The sequence below is a fragment of the Phyllosticta citriasiana genome (assembly GCF_038021145.1).
Source record: "Phyllosticta citriasiana strain CBS 120426 chromosome Unknown IWZ02scaffold_10, whole genome shotgun sequence".
NCBI lineage: Eukaryota > Fungi > Ascomycota > Dothideomycetes > Botryosphaeriales > Phyllostictaceae > Phyllosticta > Phyllosticta citriasiana.
Window position 1 is genome coordinate 10680 of NW_027117287.1, and position 19020 is coordinate 29699.

General features: G+C 50.8%; 7 protein-coding genes across 7 annotated transcripts; 3 read left to right on the forward strand and 4 right to left on the reverse strand.

The window, feature by feature from the left end:
* Positions 1-2775: 2775 nt before the first annotated feature.
* IWZ02DRAFT_32867 (tRNA-splicing endonuclease subunit SEN2) lies at positions 2776-4745 on the forward strand. The gene is made up of 3 exons (XM_066764201.1): positions 2776-2990; positions 3188-4659; position 4745. The coding sequence occupies exon 2, from the start codon at positions 3225-3227 to the stop codon at positions 4581-4583; it is 1359 nt and encodes a 452-aa protein (XP_066620565.1). The 5' UTR covers positions 2776-2990; positions 3188-3224; the 3' UTR covers positions 4584-4659; position 4745.
* Positions 4746-5413: 668 nt separating this feature from the next.
* On the reverse strand, positions 5414-5950 carry IWZ02DRAFT_32810 (uncharacterized protein). The gene has a single exon (XM_066764200.1). The coding sequence runs from the start codon at positions 5849-5851 to the stop codon at positions 5477-5479; it is 375 nt and encodes a 124-aa protein (XP_066620566.1). The 5' UTR covers positions 5852-5950; the 3' UTR covers positions 5414-5476.
* Positions 5951-6079: 129 nt separating this feature from the next.
* Positions 6080-7439, forward strand: IWZ02DRAFT_434791 (kinase-like domain-containing protein; the record flags this gene model as incomplete). The annotated part of the gene is made up of 5 exons (XM_066766394.1): positions 6080-6239; positions 6286-6563; positions 6588-6636; positions 6687-7027; positions 7101-7439. 5 exons carry the CDS (start codon positions 6080-6082, stop codon positions 7437-7439), a joined length of 1167 nt encoding a protein of 388 aa, XP_066620567.1.
* A 31-nt stretch (positions 7440-7470) lies between these two features.
* On the reverse strand, positions 7471-10518 carry IWZ02DRAFT_456637 (uncharacterized protein). The gene is made up of 2 exons (XM_066767879.1): positions 8459-10518; positions 7471-8305 (listed from the first exon to the last, which is right to left on the reverse strand). The coding sequence occupies exons 1-2, from the start codon at positions 10084-10086 to the stop codon at positions 7897-7899; spliced, it is 2037 nt and encodes a 678-aa protein (XP_066620568.1). The 5' UTR covers positions 10087-10518; the 3' UTR covers positions 7471-7896.
* A 443-nt stretch (positions 10519-10961) lies between these two features.
* Positions 10962-13854, forward strand: IWZ02DRAFT_32901 (kinase-like domain-containing protein). The gene is made up of 5 exons (XM_066764202.1): positions 10962-11221; positions 11267-11334; positions 11388-11555; positions 11601-12199; positions 12243-13854. Exons 1-5 carry the CDS (start codon positions 11185-11187, stop codon positions 13570-13572), a joined length of 2202 nt encoding a protein of 733 aa, XP_066620569.1. The 5' UTR covers positions 10962-11184; the 3' UTR covers positions 13573-13854.
* Positions 13855-14651: 797 nt separating this feature from the next.
* On the reverse strand, positions 14652-15622 carry IWZ02DRAFT_32929 (uncharacterized protein). Its single transcript, XM_066764203.1, has 2 exons — positions 14745-15622; positions 14652-14691 (listed from the first exon to the last, which is right to left on the reverse strand). Exon 1 carries the CDS (start codon positions 15361-15363, stop codon positions 14764-14766), a length of 600 nt encoding a protein of 199 aa, XP_066620570.1. The 5' UTR covers positions 15364-15622; the 3' UTR covers positions 14652-14691; positions 14745-14763.
* Positions 15623-16268: 646 nt separating this feature from the next.
* IWZ02DRAFT_456649 (uncharacterized protein) lies at positions 16269-19006 on the reverse strand. The gene is made up of 3 exons (XM_066767880.1): positions 18534-19006; positions 18339-18474; positions 16269-18287 (listed from the first exon to the last, which is right to left on the reverse strand). Exons 1-3 carry the CDS (start codon positions 18907-18909, stop codon positions 16739-16741), a joined length of 2061 nt encoding a protein of 686 aa, XP_066620571.1. The 5' UTR covers positions 18910-19006; the 3' UTR covers positions 16269-16738.
* Between the last annotated feature and the right edge of the window lie 14 nt (positions 19007-19020).

Here is a 19020-nt window from a genome sequence, read left to right on the forward strand (position 1 = left end):
AGAGCGGCTAAATAGGTTAAATATAAGGATATATTCCTCTAAGGGGGAGATAGTATTATACTACTACCCTAATATATAGACTAACTAAGTAAGATAGCTACTATCTTACTTACTATACCTTTTTAGGTTAGTTAGTATAGTAGTATTAGCCCTACTACCTTATAATAATAACTATAACTACTCTAACTCCTTATTTATAATAATATTAGTAGGCTTATTAGGGCTAAAGAGGCTACTAGTATTCTAATATAGGTTAGCTAATAGGTACCTAATTAAGGGTAAAATAGTAATAACTTACCTTCTAATACTTCTATATAGTATAGTAACTTATATAATAATAGTAACCTAACTCTACTAGTATAACCTCCTTACTCTTTATACTACTACCTATAGCCTTAGTATAGTTCTAGGCTATATATTCTAGTATATTTAGGTAGCTAAACTATAAGGCTAAGGAATATATAAATATATCTTACTAGACTAGAGCTATAGTATTATAGGTATCCCTATCTAAGAGGTTATAGGTATAGTCTAGCTTAGTCTAAGTATAGACTACTAGTAGAAGAGTAGCTACTATACTACTAGTAACTAGGAGAGTAGAAGATAAATAAGTAGCCTAGGTCTATAACTAGGTCTAATAATAAGGTTCTAACTTATTAAATATAATAGTAAGAATAGTATAGTTAATTAAGTACTTATACTCCTCTAGTATAATATTTACTATATAGTAAAAATACTTATTAATCTACTAGTAGCTATTAGTATAGGCCCTAAATAGTATCTAAGTAGTATATCTATTTATACTAATTAGCTATAGTAGTATAATAGGTATACTTACTACTCCTACTAGTTAGTACTTTATAGCTAATAAATAATATATAAATCTAGGTCTAGATAACTAGAGGGTTCCTAAAATACTATTAGTAGTAATTAAGAGGAAGACCTATCTTAGCTACTTACTATAAGTAAGCCTAAGGCTTATAACTACTAGAGAATAAAGTACTAGTATTACTTCTAGAGGAGCTACTAGGCGCCTTCTACTTATAAGAGGAGGTCTATAGCTTTAGAGTAGAAGCTAAAGGGTTACCTATTAGTACCCTAGACTAGTAATAAAGATAATATATATAGGTAGGATAATCTAATAGTAGCTAAGGTTAGAAATAAACTAGGTAGCTATTACTATAAGAGATAGAACTAGAATAGCTATAGAAAATAGTAGATAGTAAGAAAGAAAGAGTAGTAGACTAGACTAATAAACTTATTTATATACTACTAGCTACTACTAACTCTATACTTATAAGCTATTACCTAGGTACCTATATATAGACTATATAACTAATAATAAAGAATATAAAGAAAATAGAATTAGGTATAATACTACTATCTATCTATAAAATAAACTCTAGCTACTAGGCCTAGGCTACTCTATACTAGCTACTTAGTACTAACTAGATAGCTACTCTACTCTAACCTATTAGATAACCCTAGAAGAAACTAGAAATAATAGACTAGGAATAGCTCTTTTTAAAGAGAGAGGTAGTATAATACTAATACCTATAGATTCTACTAGAGATTAGGGATTAAGATAGGGCCTAGTAGCTACTAACTAGAACCTAAATAGTACTATATATATAAGTAAGGATATATAAAAAGCCCTTTATAGATAAAACCTTATAAACTAAGGTTTTATCTAATATCTACTCTAAATATATTATTATTATTACATAATTTAACCTTCTATAGTACTAAATCTTATAAGTAGATAGCCTTTATACCTAAGTCTATAAATTAGTAACTTAATAATTATTATACTACTACTCTAGTATATAGACTAACTAAGTAAGATAGCTACTATCTTACTTACTATATCTTTTTAGGTTAGCTAGTATAGTAGTATAAGTCCTACTACCTTATAGAGTAAGTAATATTTATATCTATCTAGAGATTAATAGTTTAAGTTCTAGTTAAACTACTCTTATAGGTATAAGCTAAATTTAGGTTATTACTTAGGGGTATATATATTATTTAGTAGTATACTTATATAATCTATATACCTAGTATATATTATACTTTTTACTACTATATATATACTATATTTCTATAGCTACTATAGTATTATTACTACCTACTAGTTAGCCTTATCTTCTAACTAGCCTAGTATCTATATATTAGTAGATAGGTTCTCTATTAGTACTAACTTATATCTACTTTATAGCTAAATAGGTTAAATATAAGAATATATTCCTCTAAGAGGGAGATAGTATTATACTATAACTCTAGTATATAGACTAACTAAGTAAGATAGCTACTATCTTACTTACTATACCTTTTTAGGTTAGCTAGTATAGTAGTATTAGTTCTACTAACTTATAATAATTTATAATATATACTAGCTTCTAGGTTAATACTTTCTAAATAAGTTATAGAAGCTATTTTTTTAATTTAACTTACTATAGTAGTTAAAGGTTTTAAATATAAGATTTTATACTATAGAGAGTTAAATTAAGTAATAATAATAATATATTTAGAGTAGATATTAGATAAAACCTTAGTTTATAAGCTTTTATCTATAAAGAGCTTTTTAAATATTCTTACTTTTATATATAGCTCTATTTAGGTTCTAGTTAGTAGCTACTAGGCTCTATCTTAGTTCTTAACCTCTAGTAGAGTTAGTAGGCGTTAGTATTATATATATACTAAATAATTACTAAGCTAAGTAGGTTTACTAAGGTCTAGGTCTGCGTAACCATACTAGACGGCGGGCGGGCGGGCCGTAGCCTCTAACCGTACGGCAAAACCGCGGCGGCCACACCTAGCGGTCGCCATTTTTTCTCCGCCCGCAATTTTCAACGACCTGTGTACCTCTCTTAACACTAACCCACCATGTGATGACTCTACTCTCTTGCTCGTCCTGCGCGACGTCTAATTGATACATACTTAATCAACTGTTTACAGCTCCAGAAGTCAGACTTCCTCATACTTTCAGGCTTGTGAGTTCGACGCGCCCCATTTTCTTTACCCGACACCCTACATGATGACAACCTTTGTTACCACACAGGAGGCGGCACTGACTTTTGCTGCCTCCAATGATGGTCTCTTGTATTAGACTACAACGGTATCTGATCAATCATCATCTTCTCAACCCGCGCATTCCGTGTCAAGAGCCTTGCTGACTTTGGAATCCAAGACAGACTCCGGTTCCTGCTTCGTCACTGCGATCAGCAATGGGCGACGCCACAACAGCACTGGCTGAAGAGAAGGCGCCCAACGATGGATTTTCGACTCGCGACACCCAGGCAGAGGGAAATGGCCATGTAGCTGGAAATCCCAATGGACAAGATTCTCAACACACAAGTTCCAAGCCAGCTTCAAAACCGGCAGCTCCAAGACGTCCAAAGCGGCCGAATTATGCCCAGATTCATGAGCGACCACTGCCAATTGTGACCTATCCGCTACCAGCTTTCGTGCCACACAACCCGTTGTCCCTGCTGCGTGTCGCCTACCTGATGGTTTCCCAATACTTCTTTCCGCCGCCCTCACATCCACCAAAACGCCATGTCGCCTACCTCTCTCGCGACACGCGGTCTGTTCATGTAACAGACTGGAAGAGTGTACGAGCTCTGTGGGAACAAGGGTTTTTCGGCAAAGGCAGCCTGAGCCGCAGTGAACCCACCTGGCTTGATCGCGAGAAGAATCGAAGAGGCACGTCGGGTCAGCTTCTTGCGGAGGACTACACCCAGAAAAGGCGACAGGAGAGGCGAGATTTCAAGAATGAAAGGGCTCGGAAGGAGAGAGAGGCAATTGAGGAACAGCTGCGCAAGGAGGGCAAACTCGTCGACGAGCCGGCTGTTCTGGCGTCATCGAATACTCATGTCGCCGGCGCTGCTTCGATGAATGGATATGACCCTCAGCCTGAAGCGGCTTCCGCGACCGTCTCTGATAATGCACCGACCCTCGAGCGCTCGAATGCTCAGGACGCGCTGATCCAATCCGTTCCCGAGGACTCCTTGCAAAACGAAGAGCACCTCCAACTGGCCCTGGAAGAAGCCTTCTTCCTCACGTACGGCCTTGGCGTGCTTGACATCGTTGACCTGAAGACAAACGAGAGCATCGACACGCAGGACTTCTTCCGTCTCTGTCGTTCGCTGTCCTACTTTCCTCCAGCCGACACGGCCGATCTGCGCCCAGACGACTCTTTCCTCCTCAAATATGTCGTCTACCACCACTTCAGGTCGCGCGGCTGGGTTGTTCGAGATGGAGTCAAGTTCTCTGTTGACTTTATGATCTACAATCGCGGTCCTGCCTTCTCGCACGCCGAGTTCGCTGTCCAAATCATCCCCTCCTACTCGCATTCCTACTGGGATGACAAGAAGAAACCAGAGCCAAACCCCTGGTGGTGGCTCTACTGTGCCAGCCGAGTCCAGAGCAATGTACTCAAGACTTTGGTCATGGTCTACGTTGAGGTTCCACCTCCGCTCGAAGATGACGCAGGAAACGAACGAGACATCGGGGCGCTTCTAAAAAGGTTCAAGGTTCGGGAGTTTGTGTTGAAGCGATGGGTTGCCAACAGGATGCGCAACTGAAATTGATGCTGGTCGGGTGGTTCAAAATGATGCAGCTTAGACAGAGAAGCACGAGAATGGAACTATGGTGATAAAGGTTCAGAAACTCTACTTCTTTTCCAAGTGATCGACCCTTGACTGTCTTGTCGATGACTTGTGGAAAGCTGACTGAGTCCACTAAGCAGATTTCATGTCACAAAGTGGCTGGTCATAGCCTGCAGGTACCCGCTTACGATATGTTGCGGCAGCATCGCGCATGATCAAGTCGAAAGATGTCGACATTTTGGCGTTTGCACATGTCCGACCCTTTGCTGGCACCCATACGCTCTTCTCTTGCTTTCCCGCCACAATGCTCGGATAGACAAAATCACGAGAGGGAATTTGATTGACTCAGTCGTCTTCGTGCTGTCTCGTGTTCCTTCTTCCGTTGAGACGCGTATCACCAGACACCACCGAGGCGCGTACCGCGTACCACCGGAGCACGGCTTTTGGACTTCTTCCCGCACCATACTACAACTACGCTGATCCACCCTCTCGAGCTTCAATTGATCAACGGCCCTTCCTGACAGGCAGCCTCGACTTGGTCTGTCTCGTGCGAAGGGAATTCAGTCTCTCTGATTGCCAGCCAGCCTCTTCGTCAATCCACACTCCCTCGAATCTCAGACCGGATTCTTTTTTTTCTTTTTCAAAAAATCTGTCCAAAGCAGAGAGATGTCCCCCATAACCGCCCAACTCTTGTACGAACACCATCTCGCTCAAGAAAAGAAAGCTCGCAGCTTCTGGAAGTTCGTAGCCCTCCCTGATCCATCATAACCCTGCCAACTCAAGCAACACGGACCTGACCGACCCTCGCAGCGGGAAAATCTTCTCTAATGTCGCTGAATCCGTCTACCTTGAAGCCAAAGCGCGGCTCATCAGCGAGCGCGATAGCATAAGCGCGTCGGAAGCCGATGGCGAGATCCTCGACGCGTGGTTTGAGTATCGCAGGTATGCGGCCGACGATGAGAACAACGTGCGAGAAGGGAATGTTGCGTCTTGCGCAACCGAGCGTGAGAAGCTTGCGAATGGAGTGGAAAAGGCGCGTTGAGCGTGAAAGTGGCGCGGAGGATTAGGATCGTGACACAAGGAGAAAATGAGGGGCCTTTAACAGACGCAGAGCACCAATGTCGCATGCGCAACGAGGCTAGTGGCTTTGGGAGTCTCCAGACACTTTTGAGGACTTCAAATGCTCCCAGCGTACCAGCGACCCACGTATTCGTCAACACCATTGCGAATGTGTACACTGACATCTCTGGTGCTTGACATTGAAGTAGCTGCACTTTTAGGGGAAGTATGTCCGTCGAAGTCTCTTTCAATGTTGTCGAATGCAGTCTCCTCAACCGAATAAAGGCTTAGGAACAAAGCATCTCCATCGGACAAAATGCTATGCGCTACCCCGCGAAGACTCCCAACCTTTGCGTTTTCAGCAAAACAGTTTCACTGTCGATCAGTTCCAATGGACGAACCATAGTTCGATCATGATTTCAGTTTCCACGACACTGAGCCTAGCGATTCTTACGGGCCCGGTGGCTACCTGCCTGCCCGGCTGGGCGATATTTCCAAAGATAGGCATTGTAAAGTCCTGCACAAGCTCGGATTTGGCGTATTCGGTATTGTATGGGCCGCGAGAGATCAGAGGTAGGTGCATGGCCTCTAGAACCAGAAAACATTGGTTAAAACAAAGCTCACCACACGTGCATCGTTAGGGATGAGAGATATTTCGCCCTGAAAATCACAAAAGCAGATGACAAGGCAGACCAGGAAGTCAAAATCTTGAGTGCTCTGGTAGAAGACGATCAATCCGACCGATGCCCCGGGACGCGCCATCTGTTGCAAGTCCTCGACAATTTCTCTACATCCGGACCTTATGGCTCCCACCACTGCATCGGAATCGAACTTGTGGGTCAGGGCGTGCAAGAACTATGCAAAGAGCATCTACCTGAAGGCAGGCTGCCAGGAAAGGTATCTAAAAGGGTTGCGAAATAGGTGCTTCAAGGTCTTGACAGATTACACAAGCAAGGCATCCTACATGGAGGTTTGTTTCGTCCATTCTCGATCTAAGACCTCTTTTCTGACTTGTTCTAGATCTTCATACTGGGAACTTCGCCTTTGCTCTCCCATATACGGACCATATAGACGAGAAAGAGTTCTGCCAGCAACTTGGAAAGCAAGAGATCAGCACTTTTACTCTGAACCGCAAAAAGTGCGTTGATCCAACCCTGCCAGAATACATTGTGCGGCGGGCTATTTTCCCAAAACAACCGTTTGATTCGATGCCAATCAAAATAATCGACTTCGGCCAGGCGTTCCGGAGCAAAGAGACAGCTCCGGAGAATCTTGATCAGCCTCTGGTGGTTCGGGCACCTGCGATCATTTTTGGGGACAAGCTCGATCAGCGAGTGGACATTTGGAATATGGGCTGCATGGTAATTACACAAATGGAATCTTGTTTCGTAAATTGAGAACGCTTTTGGGAAAGGAAGCTGAATTTTGATTTAGATCTTCGAGCTTGCGACTGGCCACCCGCCGTTCGAAGGCCTACTTTCCAGTCCTGCACATGTGCGAGAGATTTTGAGCACCATTGGCGGCAAGATTCCCGAGCAGTGGCAACAAAAAGCGAAGAAAATGAATATTTCATTGCAGGTTTGGGAAGATTCGGACGACGAGTATACTATACAGGCACAATTTCAAGACTGCTGTCCCAGACAAGAAAGCTGGTCGACAGAAGACGCGTGGAAAATGGGCGAGCTTGTTGAAAAGATGCTGGTTTTGGATCCGGCGGCAAGGGCTTCGGCCAGAGAGATTCTGGCTGACCCGTGGTTTGACAATGTGCGGTGAGTAGGACTGCTCTGAAATTTTGACCCGGTGCTGTTCATGAGAGATGACGCATTCATTCTGTTCCCATTGATCCCTATGGCTGGGAGGCATTCCAACAATAGACTAATAATACATGTACCAAAAGCCCAAACCGTGTCTCATAACGCGCGCGCTGTTCGCGGGTTCGATCTGTCGCCCAAAAGAATAGAACAAGTGTGTCGTCTCGCTCATCGTGTTTCGTTGCTTCATTTCGTTTCGTTGCGTAGCACAGCAGAAAATGACCAAGACTCGCGCAGCAAAACGCAGCAACAAGAAACCGAAACAACAAGACGCGGCAGCGGCTGGAAAAAAAAAAAAAACAGCCGAACGGAGAAATAAAAATAATAGACAAGAATGCTCTTTGCACCCTTTCTTGCCCCTTCCTGTTCCAAACTCCAAACACGCTCGCTCACTTGACCAAAACGCTACAACGCCTGCTCTAGGCGTCCTTGGTTAGCCCAGACTTGACCTCACCGTCGACATCAGCTTCGAGGCTTCCTGTTCCTCTGAGATACTCCTCCCAAGCCGCCGCTTCAGCCATGCAGGCCTGCGCAGCAGTCGGGCTGGTCGCGCCTGGACTGCTCGAGACAATGCTGTCCCATTCGTCCAGGATATATCGAAGCGGACTGCCGGGCGACGACTCCGTCGTGACGAAACTAGGTACGAGCTTGTTGAGGGCGCGCCAAGTGGTGGCGGTGGTGGCGGTGGTGGTGGAGGCTGAAGTGTGGCGGGGACTGCGAGAAGCGGTGGCGGTACTGTGGAGCGGCTTTCCCGCCCGACGAACTTCTGTCGCCCCGTCCGCGAAATGCTGTTGGAGGTGTTGATGCGCGAGATGGGGAGTGGCGGAGCTGCGGAAAAGTGTCAGTTGAGTGGGCTGTCGTGACGAACGAGGGGGCGGTACAGGGGTTGGTTGCTATAAACAAGAAAAGCCATCAAGCAAGCTTTGTATAAACGCTATGACACAGCATTAACGTACCTGGCCCGCCGTCGTGGCTACGTACCTGGTGCTGGTTCGCGGGCTGCTACGCTCAGATTCGGGAGGCGATGTGCGCAGTTCGGAGATGGAGCTGTTACTGCTCGAGGGCGCCGGAGCGAATTGGGAGTTTTCCTTTTCCGGCTCCGTCGTATCCCAGTCGTCCCACGCCTCATCCATGGTCTGGCTACTAGGTTGGCTGCGCAGTGTTTTCTGCGGCGACTTTGTTGGTGTTGGCTTGGTGATGGCCGGTTGTGGGGCCTTGACGGCTTCAATGCCGTGCTCCTTCCAAAAGTTGGACTCTATGTCGATGAGCGAAGAGCTATCACCCGAAGGATGGATAGATTTCGATTTTCTCCTGCCAATATTGACAGTCCGGGAGCGGCTCAAGCCGGCGTCGTTGGTGAGACGCCGCCCGTTTTGATGTGGAGTGCTCCGTGGTGGACTAGTAGCCGGTTCGTCACCAATGGCCGCCTGCCTCAAATCTCCCCAAAATGTCATGATGCCATCCTTCAAGTCGGCGGCCATTTGACGACCGGTCCGCAGCAGTGCCTCCGAAGTACCATCTTGTGAGTCTGTTCTTTCTCTCGAGGATTCGACAGGGGTGGTGGATGAGCGTCCGCGTGGCGGATTTAATGGCGGATCGTCCAAGCTCGCATCCAATGCCGTCGAAAAGGAGCCATTGTCAGCAGGTTTGGTTGGCGACAGCAGGGAGAGGGTACGGGTGTGGCGCGATCCGCTAAAGACCTTGCGATTCGACTGACGCTGGCCATGCAGTATCATCCGCCTCCGCTCCATTTCCTTTTCCGCCCAGCTGGGGCCTTCGGGATCGTCATCAAAGAGGCCGTTTGCAAGGACCGTGTCGACGGGCTGCAGCGGGTGGAATCCATAGGCGCCCTTTTGGCCGAGACGAGCGGCTTCGTGGGTAGCCCATTGCCTCTTGAGTTCCGTCAGAGTATCCTCGGCCTTGGACAGCTCCTCGCGAAGCTCGAGCACGCGGCGTTCCTGGGCGGCGAGCGCGGTGAAGAAGTTGGCGTCCGGGGAGTGCGGAGGGTGCTCGGGGGATCGTACAGGGCTGGTGCCGATCCACGAGGCAGGGCGAGAACGCGGCGTTGGAATGCTGGGGTTGGCGGCGGCGGACTGCACGGGGAAATTGAGCGACAAACGCTTGCTGTGGCGAGAGGCAGCGTCGGCGTGGGACAGCGAGCGGCCGTGAGACGACATGTTTGTTGTTGAGGAAGCAGAGTAGGAGGAGGTAGAGGAGGACGAGGTGGAATTGGAGGAAGACGGGCCTGGACCTGGGCGAGGCATGCCTTGGGGGTGAGAGCGCGGGTTGGCTCGTGAGCGCGGCGGAGTTGCGATGTCTGTGGGTACGGATGCGGCAGCGCGATGGCCACGGGCGGCGGCGCGCATGGCTGATGGCGATGGCGAGAGGGCGTCGACGTCGACGTCGATTCGCGATGTCTTTCGGGGAGTCTGGGGCATTCCACAAGCTACATGGTGTAGCGAGGGCGAGGGCGACCGCGAGTCGATAATTGGACGAGGGCGACGCAGCGACAGCGCAATCCTAGGCCCGAGTCGCCAAGAAGCGAGCGTGAGGGCGACGCCGAGGCAGATTCGACGGTGGTTGAGGAATAAAAAGTCGAGGAGAAACATTGGTGGCAGCCGTGCCCGACGACGTGACACGTATCAGGCCATGGTGACTCGGGGAAGAATTGAAGTTGGGCTCTCTATATTGTACAGTGAAAAGAACGACGAGGTCGGGTCGGGCTTCTGGGGTTCGACGTTCGACAGGGCTGACTGACTGGCCCTCGTGCGCTCGTGTGGCCGGGCAACCAGCGGATGCGAGGTAACCATGGGAGCGCAAGGGATGAAACTTTTTGGGGTTGACAGCGGAAGAGGGTCTGTCAGCAGCAGGATGAGATGGAGGTGAGGGTTGTGAGAGAGTTGGCCATGCAAATCACCCGCATGCTCGTGCGCTGACGACGGAGATCCAGGTGCCTGCCTGGTGGTGTGGGTCTCATGTTGGACTGCTATGGCCATGACTGTCTAACAATCCATCTACGGGCGAACCCACAGAAGATTCCCAAACGCTTAAAATCAAAAGAAAGCTCATCTTCAACGTGTTGGCGGCCGTAAAGAGTCTTTCTCGTCGTCGCTGGGAGGGCCCGGTTCCTGTGGTGCGCCCGTTGCCCAAAGCGGCAATATCACAACACGCCCATCAATGCACTTGTTGGCTGTGGCGCACAAGACGACGGATCCAGAACCACAACTACCATCGTCTGCTTGTTTGCAGTAGCCTTCCATTACACTCTACACTGCACTACCTCACCGTCGCCTCGCTCGCGTCGCCTCTCCACCCTCCAGCCTCTTTTGCGCTCCGCTCGCTGTGCCGCCCCCACTTGCACCAACCCCTCAACCCGCTGCGCTGCGCTGCAACACCACAATTATTCTCTCTCGCAATCCCCAAAACGTCATACAGGTTCTCTCGGTCCTTTTCTCTGCCACTCGGCCGGTACGTGGGTGCTGGCGTCGGGAGTGATCCGCCTGAGCCTGTGCTTGGTTGCTGTGGGGAGCCATCATCGCTGTCTGTCACCGCTACCCACACAGCCCAAGTCCGTGCCCATTCCACTCCATCGCCCATGTTAAAGTCCATCCCACCGGGTCTCTGCCATTCTCCCAAGCATTTCTACTTTCCCATCCTTACTCCAAGGACAAAGACTCGTCCCAAGGCTCTTCCACCACCCCGGCGCAATGGCCGACGACTACCAGGTCCTCGAGGAGCTCGGCAGTATGTTTGCTTCTCCTTTGCTCTCTTCGTCGCTGACATTTCCAGGCGGCAGCTTCGGGACCGTTTACAAAGCAATTGAAAAGTCGACTGGCGATATTGTCGCAATTAAACATGTCCGTGCTTCCGCTCTCTGCGAGCATGCGAAACCGTCCTGACAACCTCCCAGATTGATCTCGAAGGCAGCGACGATGACATCAAAGAAATCCAGCAAGAAATCGCCGTGCTGAGCGCATGCGCCAGTCCGTTCGTCACACAGTACAAGACTAGCTTCGTGAGGGGAGTCAAGTTGTGGATCGTCATGGAGTTTTTGGGTGGCGGCTCATGTTTGGACCTCGTATGTCACCCGTCAACCGTCCAACCGGCTCCGCTGACCAATCAGATGAAACCCGGTCCATTCTCCGAGTCCCAAATCGCCGTCATATGCCGAGAACTTCTCCTTGGGCTTGACTATCTCCATCTGTCAGGGAAAATCCACCGCGACATCAAAGCTGCCAATGTCCTCCTGGCCGAGTCGGGCAAAGTCAAGATTGCCGACTTTGGTGTCGCCGCCCAGCTGACCAACATCAGCTCTCAGCGCATCACATTTGTCGGAACTCCGTACTGGATGGCGCCTGAGGTTATTCAGGAGATGGGCTATGATTTCAAGGCAGACATTTGGTCCTTGGGAATCACCGCAATTGAAATGGCAAGGGGAGAGCCTCCTCATGCAGACACGCATCCCATGAAGGTCCTGTTTCACATTCCAAAGGCACCAGCGCCACGGCTCGAGGGTCCCTTTACTAGAGATTTCAAGGATTTTGTCTCCCAATGTCTTGTCAAAGACCCAGATCGGCGACCGTCGGCCAAGGATCTGCTCAAGCACCGATTCATTCAACGCGCAGGAAGGATCGACGTCCTGCGTGACCTCATTGCCAGGCGGCGCAAGTACGATTCCTCTGCGACCAAGCCTTCGCAGCCCAAATACTATGAAGAAACGCTGTACGTATTTCCAATCTTTCATGTGACTTGACTGACTTTCCAGGCGCGAATACAACAATGGTGCACAAGATGACGACGAATGGGTCTTTGACACGGTGAAGCCTATCCAACCTAAGCGCCCGCGCAAGTCGTCCAAGCTCGAATTCCCGACTGAGCTCATGGAAAAGATGGATGTCAACGCTGGCCCGCTGGGGAGACCAACGGCGACCTACAACACCTCGCGCAGGCGATCATCGACCCGCCAGTCAAGCGCCTCGACAATGTTCAAGATTGCGACAGACTCGACGCAGACTTCTCGCCGCCTTAGCGAAATCAGGGACCCGCTCTCTCTCGATATGAACTTTGGCAACGGCACTTCCACAGTTCGCCCATTCCGCCGCGTATCTGCCGCCATGGAAAAGCAAAAAAATGCAGACGTTGAGGTTCCTACTCCCAAGTCTGCCGCCATCGCTCCCTTTTCATCGGCTGACACTCTCCTCGCGAAATCACAGAGCGAAAACGAACCTCCATTTCCTCAAGGGACAGTCGCGCGTCTAACAAAGGAATCCATGCTCGGGCGCCGCGCTTTTGTCAAAGCCGTCAATACATCATTCGAGGAGACGCAGGCCCAAACCAGTGGACAGTCAAAGCGTGACGCATTTGCTCTTGCCGCGGCCGCGTGGACTGCACTCGATCGCGTGGACCCCGAAGGCGAATTCCTTCTCCTTCGTAACATCATCGAAAAGGTCCAGGCGGATCCCAAACTTGCTGCTGCCCTGGGTGTTCTGCCTTCCAATACGCCTCAGATGTCAGCGTCCACCGAAGTCATGACTCCCATCACTTCGCCGGCTCCTTCGTCGAAGGCTACTGACCCCTTTTCCAACATCTCGAACAATGCCACGCCAAGTCGCGCTGCCAAAGAGCGCTCTTCTCGCTCTCCGGTCTCACCGGCAACTCCACAAAAGCCGTCTAAGCCCGCAAAGCCTGTCCACGTCCCTATCAATGTTCCGCGCCAGCAGCTCCCAAGGCTTGTCACCGCGTCCAAGATACCCCAGCAGACAAAGCCTTCCAATGCACAAAGGCGACGGTCCGCCTTAAGCAACAGCAGCGGCAGCAATGGTAGCAGCCGAAGTAGTCGTTCCGCCAATTCCAACAACTCGGCTTCGGCGGCGGATCTAAATGCGGCCGCAGCAGCTGCTGCCAACCGGCGTGGTAGCACCGCAACGACGGACAGCAATGGCAGTGGTAGTGGTGGTAAGAGACACAGTGGCAGCATTGATGAGAAGAAGCTTCCCGGCTACGTCAAGCCGGGCATGGAGTACACAGGGTTGCTCGCCGACGTGCTGTACGGCCGTTGGATGGAGGGGTTGGTGAGCCGGTGGCCGAAGCCTTAGTCTATGGGGCTTTGAGTAGTGGCCATGGCGTGGCTGGCCACTTTCGCAAGAGGAAAAACTGACGTGGGACGAGGAAAATTTCAAAAGTGATACCACATTGGGACTTTGGATGGCTTTGGGATCGGTTTTGGGGGTCGGGAACAGCAAAAGCTCAACAGGTTTGTATCTCTCTTCTATGTCTGGTCGTTTCCTCTACCCCTATTCTTTTCCCTGTACAAGTTTTGCGCCTAGCACTCTCAGACGCGACTGCTTTGCTTTTGCTCTTTTTGGCTTCTGGTTCGCTCCTTGCGCACGCGCTCTTGCACTATGATAGATAGATTTTTCCAGCCGTCGAGCTTTATTCTTTCCTTCTCGCACGGCGCACGTCTTGCAGTTTCGCTTGCTTTTTGTTTCGATTCGCTTTCTCCACTCTACTCCGCGCAATCGCTCGTTTCCCCTCTCAACTTGGTCCTTTCAGGCCCTCGCGACACGAAATACGCACCCGACAATGACGACGACGCGACGAACCCCTCCATGTTTGCATGGCAAGACAAGGACGCATGACACGCACGCACGAATGTCACGATGTATACGTACGCACCCACGCACGGCACGGTAAATAGGTGGACACGACTTGGCGCCTTTGATGGTGCGGAAGTGGATGGGACGGAGATGGAAGATGATGGTAAAGGAGAAGCGGATATACGATGCGTTTGGCTTGGAATTTACGGCAACGGCACATTTAACGGATGGCTACGGCAGAGGCTGAGCATGATGATATTTACGGCCAAATCGACTTGCTTGAATCATGGACGACTGTATGGATGCACAGTTTGTTCACACCTGCTACATTTATTGTATTTCTGTCAGTTGCGAATAGGAGTGTTCGATAGAGAGACATGTAGGCCAGTGGTTGACATGGATTATTTGAATTCTTTCCCAACTCGTGCCTCCCCATTCATCACCAATCTGCATCTCTCTTTGGTCAAAATTCATCTGAAACGACTCCCACCCATCCCTCCGCGCATCGACAGAGATTGACTCTCCTACTTCAACTACACGTCCCCCATCACCAAAGCACATTTAGTCGTCCTGTCTGAATCTACCGTCCTCATTACCTTATGCATCCGCCACGCGCACCTTGTCCACTCCTCAGCAATCGTTTACGCCTTGGGTATGGGGAGAGGGAATACACAGCCAGGCTCAAAATACTCAATCGTATCGTATTGCGGCGACGAAACGCCGCAATACGTGACGTTGCCACCCTGGGGATTGACGTTGTTGGCCTGGTCCCAAGTGACAAAGACCTGCTGGTTGCCAATGTACGTGGTGCCCTAACGAAGCAATCACAAGCGTCAGCCAAAGCAGCCCAACACGGCCAGCCCCGTAGGCCAGCAGCGAGCAAAAGTCACAGGGAGAAGAAGTAAACACCCGTACCTGCAGAATGGGATACACCGAATCGGGACAGTCTTTCACGTCCCGCTTGTCGCCGCCCTTCTTGAGGTAGTCCGCCGCGTTGTCGCCAACCTTGGGAATTTGGAGGGCGCGGCGAACCGTGTCGTCCAGCCGCCCTGGACACACACGGCCTTGCGTGGGCGATTCGAGGTAGTAGGGAAAGCCCACGCCAGTGAAGTCGCCCGTGTAGCCCAGGAAAGTGGGAGTGTAGTTGTCTGGGAATTTGCATCCTTCAGGGGCAGGTGGGCAGACGGGTGGTGAAGGAGGAGCTTGCGCGAAGGGGTTGGGCCAGGGGGCCGCGAGAGTGAGGGAAGCGACGAGAGCGAAGGGGAGGAGCGTGAGTGTGGTGGAGTGCATTGTGGAGGGTGTGGAGGATGGGGTTTGGGCTTGTTCTTTCTTGGACGAGGACGTTGGAGACAATGAGGAGAGGAGAGTAAGAGCAAGACAAGCTGAGGCACTGACTGACGGTGTGAATTCGCGTCGACTATTGCTTCTGCTGATCCTAGATTGCCAGCGAAAGCCGCCGCTATAAACTATACCTACAGTACTCAGTCTACGGTCGCCCGATCAATTCGGAGCGCTCCGCGCCGCTTTTCTCCCGTCGCCTGACCTCACGGCTGTACACCTTCTTTCGGAGCCAACAGGTAAGGTAGGATAAAACGAAATCGACCAAAGGCAAACCCAATCAAGGTAAAAAAGTAGCGCGGGAAGCATAAAACGCCCACCACACGCGGCAAAATAGCAAGCACTATCGAGGAAGTGGAGCTTGACGTACAACCCATGAAGAAATCTTGACCACTGCGCCACCACCGGGACACCGCGACGACTCGTATAACGGCTTTTCCGGAAGGCACCAAAAGGCCTACGTGCAGCAATTAAAAGCCAAGCGGACAGGCATGTGGGTAGCACGCAGCGAGGAAACAATTGTTGGTAGCGGGGAAAGCAAGATTTCGACAGAGCGGCACGGACTGTCGGTTTTTTGTTCGAGGGACAAGGCGTCGACAACGACGTCTATCCGTCGCAACTGCACAGCCACTGCTCATCTGCTGTTAATTAACAAGCAGTAACTGGATAAGCAAAATCATAGTAGCAATACCGAATATTGCTCCGACGCCACATGCTAGTGATTGAGGGAGATCAACCGGGAACAAAGTATAACAGCAAGTAAGCAACCTTGTTGACGAGGTGATGAGGTGGTGTAGATTATTTTTGGGATATCTTTCGCTACATCTGCAAAAATTGACATTTAGTAAACATGGTAGAAGCCAGAAGAATTAGAAGTAAATTGCGACAAGATCAGGGGTGTAAAAAGGTTGTGGCCGCCAAGCACATTGCATGTAGAGTTTAGCCGCAGCCGCGTCTCGATGTTGTCAGCAATCACCTGACTTGGTATAGTCGTATTCGATTCGAGTCGTCGGATACGAATGGGGTGGATTTGCGAAAGGAGAAGGTAGGACCGAGCGGAAGGAGTCGAGCTGAGTTGGTGAAAAGACTCTTCCGTCGTTGCTGCGCCGAGAGATTGACGGCTGTTCTGTCAAAGCACGTCCGCTTCGTTGGATTTGCACTGAGGATCAAGGGGTGTATACACAGGAGTAAAGGAGAAAACTATGGTACAACGCATCTTTCGACGAAGAGGGAAGTCTAACGAAACAAAGACAGAAGGAAAGGCCGAGGTGCGAAGGCAAAGTTGAGATCACGGAGGGAGGACGGAATGAAGCTACCGTTGTCTCACTCATCGCCCGCCTCTTTCCAGACTATCGAAAGCCGCCCTCACTCGATCCACTGCTTCTTTTGCCCTTCTCCTGTCGGCAGCGCCCTCATCCGCGGCGATTTTGTCTTCCTTTGATTCTCCAGCCTCACGAACGACATCTCTCACCCAACCCTCTGCGTCTCTGAGAGCAACTCTTCCCTCTTCTCTGACTACGCCCTCCCAGTTCTCTCTCTCCTTCTCCCACTTTTTCTGCAATCGCATCAGGCTCCACGCGATGCCAACCGCACCCACGCCACCTGCTTCGTACGCACTCAGGGCTATACCCAGGTGCGTCGGCAGGAGTGCCGAGATGTGGAGCAGAGCAGCCAGTGCGGTCGCGGCGCCCGAGGTCGAAAGCGTTTGCAGGATAAGGCGCTGCGCTGTAGCTTGCAAGGGAGGAATAGAAGACGAGAGGAGGTAGCGCCGGGACAGCGGAATGTGCTGCGGGTAGATGTAGGGTGATGGCTTTTGTGATAGAGGGGAGTCGGTGTCGACAACAGAGTCCTCGGGAGTCTTGTGGAGATCACTGAGATAGAGCGGAGGCGCGTCGTCGCCGAATCTTGGTTTCTTGGAAGGCTTGGATGTCGGAGGAGTCGGTTGCGTTCGTGTGATTCGAGACCTGCTGAAGAAGCCCGCTTCATGAAGGCGGCCGGCAACCCAGACGAGGCCCTTTTCGGCATCCGTAAGCCAGCGCCGTTCGAGAATGTCGCTAGCAATCATCGACACGTCGTCGACGCGCCAAAGGAGCTTCCACCAGCTCAGCTTGCGCCAGTAGGGCCCTGCAAAGGCCAAGTCGAGACGCCCTCGCAGCTCGGTGTGTGCGCGCTCTGCCCAAACGCCAAGGGCCTCGATGATTGACTTCTTGGTGGACTCCGGGATTGACAAGGCCAGCAGCTCTTGCAACCGCCGCTTGTCGTCACTTGTAATGGCACTCTCTGTCTCGGCAAGTACGGACCAAATCAATTCGCCCACGGCCGGCTTCAGCGTTTCCGCTTCGTTCGTCGTGCCTCGGGCGAGCCAAGTTGCAAGGGCGGGCATGCCACTGCGGAACCAGCCTCGCTCAAAGAAGCTCGAGTTTTGAATCGACTCGCGGAATCGATCGAGGGCCTGGATGCCCAAGTCCACGTCCACCGCGACGTACTTGTCCGCCGCGGTCTGTTCTGGTTCCTCCGCGGGAGCAGACAACCCCACAGCCAGCTTGACTGTGTCGACGGGCAAGTCTTGCTCCGCCTGAGAGGCGACGAAGCGACCAAACGCTACACTACTGTCCAGGCCCTCACCAAACACAATCGCTCTGTGTACGGGGTACGTGACATTAATGAGGCGGCCGGTAGCAGAGGTCGGCGTTTGGAGCGTTGGAACGAGAATGGCGTCTCTCGGCTTTTCCGCGTCCGACGAAACGGGAGCCACAATGCTGGCATTAAGAGAGGATATCAGGATTTCGATGTTTAATTTCTGCAGCACTCTCGAGGGCACAGATATGGTGCGAAGTAGCGGGTTGAAGGGGTGGACGTCCGATGCATCGCCATATCTACTTCAGATTAGTTTCCACCGGCGAATGTCAATATAGGGCAACTTATACCGCAGTAAAGTGGCCTGACCGTTTCCGCTCTCATTCTTCTCCAGTTCTTCCTCCCAAGATTCCTTGTCGGCCAGCGGATCCGCCAACAAGAGTCTGACCAGCCGTTTCGCGGCCCTCTTGTCGCCGAGGCTCAGCACTGTCGGGCCCAATCAGCTTCTGCATCCAGATACCCAATGCTCCATGTCAATGACGCACCCGCAACCCTCACGACTGGATCCTCTCGTTCCAAACTTCGCAGCGCGAGCTGCAGTCGGCTCAGGTTGACATATGTCGCGGCGTCCGTTTTGAGCGCATTCAGTGCCTGGTGCAGCTCTTTCAGCCGCGGTGGACCTTCCAATGGCGCGTTGATCGCGGTGCGCGAGGCCAGCGTCGAGGCATGGAGGCGGAGATTTGGCTGGAAAGACGAGACAATTCGTGCGCGGTGGGCGGCGGCCGTCTTGGTGGGCAAGGATGGGCGCGACAGCGAGCTATCGAGGCGCCATGACGAGCAGGACGGACAGACGTATGTGGAAGAGGGTCGCGAGAAGGGTGGATTGGCAAGCCTCTGCACGGAATAGACCCGTCGAGGCATTGGGACCGGGTCTCAGGGCGCGGTTTTCGGTCGAGGGTGTGATGTTGCGCGCATCGGCCAATGGCAAACAGAAGTTGGCCTGAGCTGCAGCTCCCGCGCCCGATTTCGTCA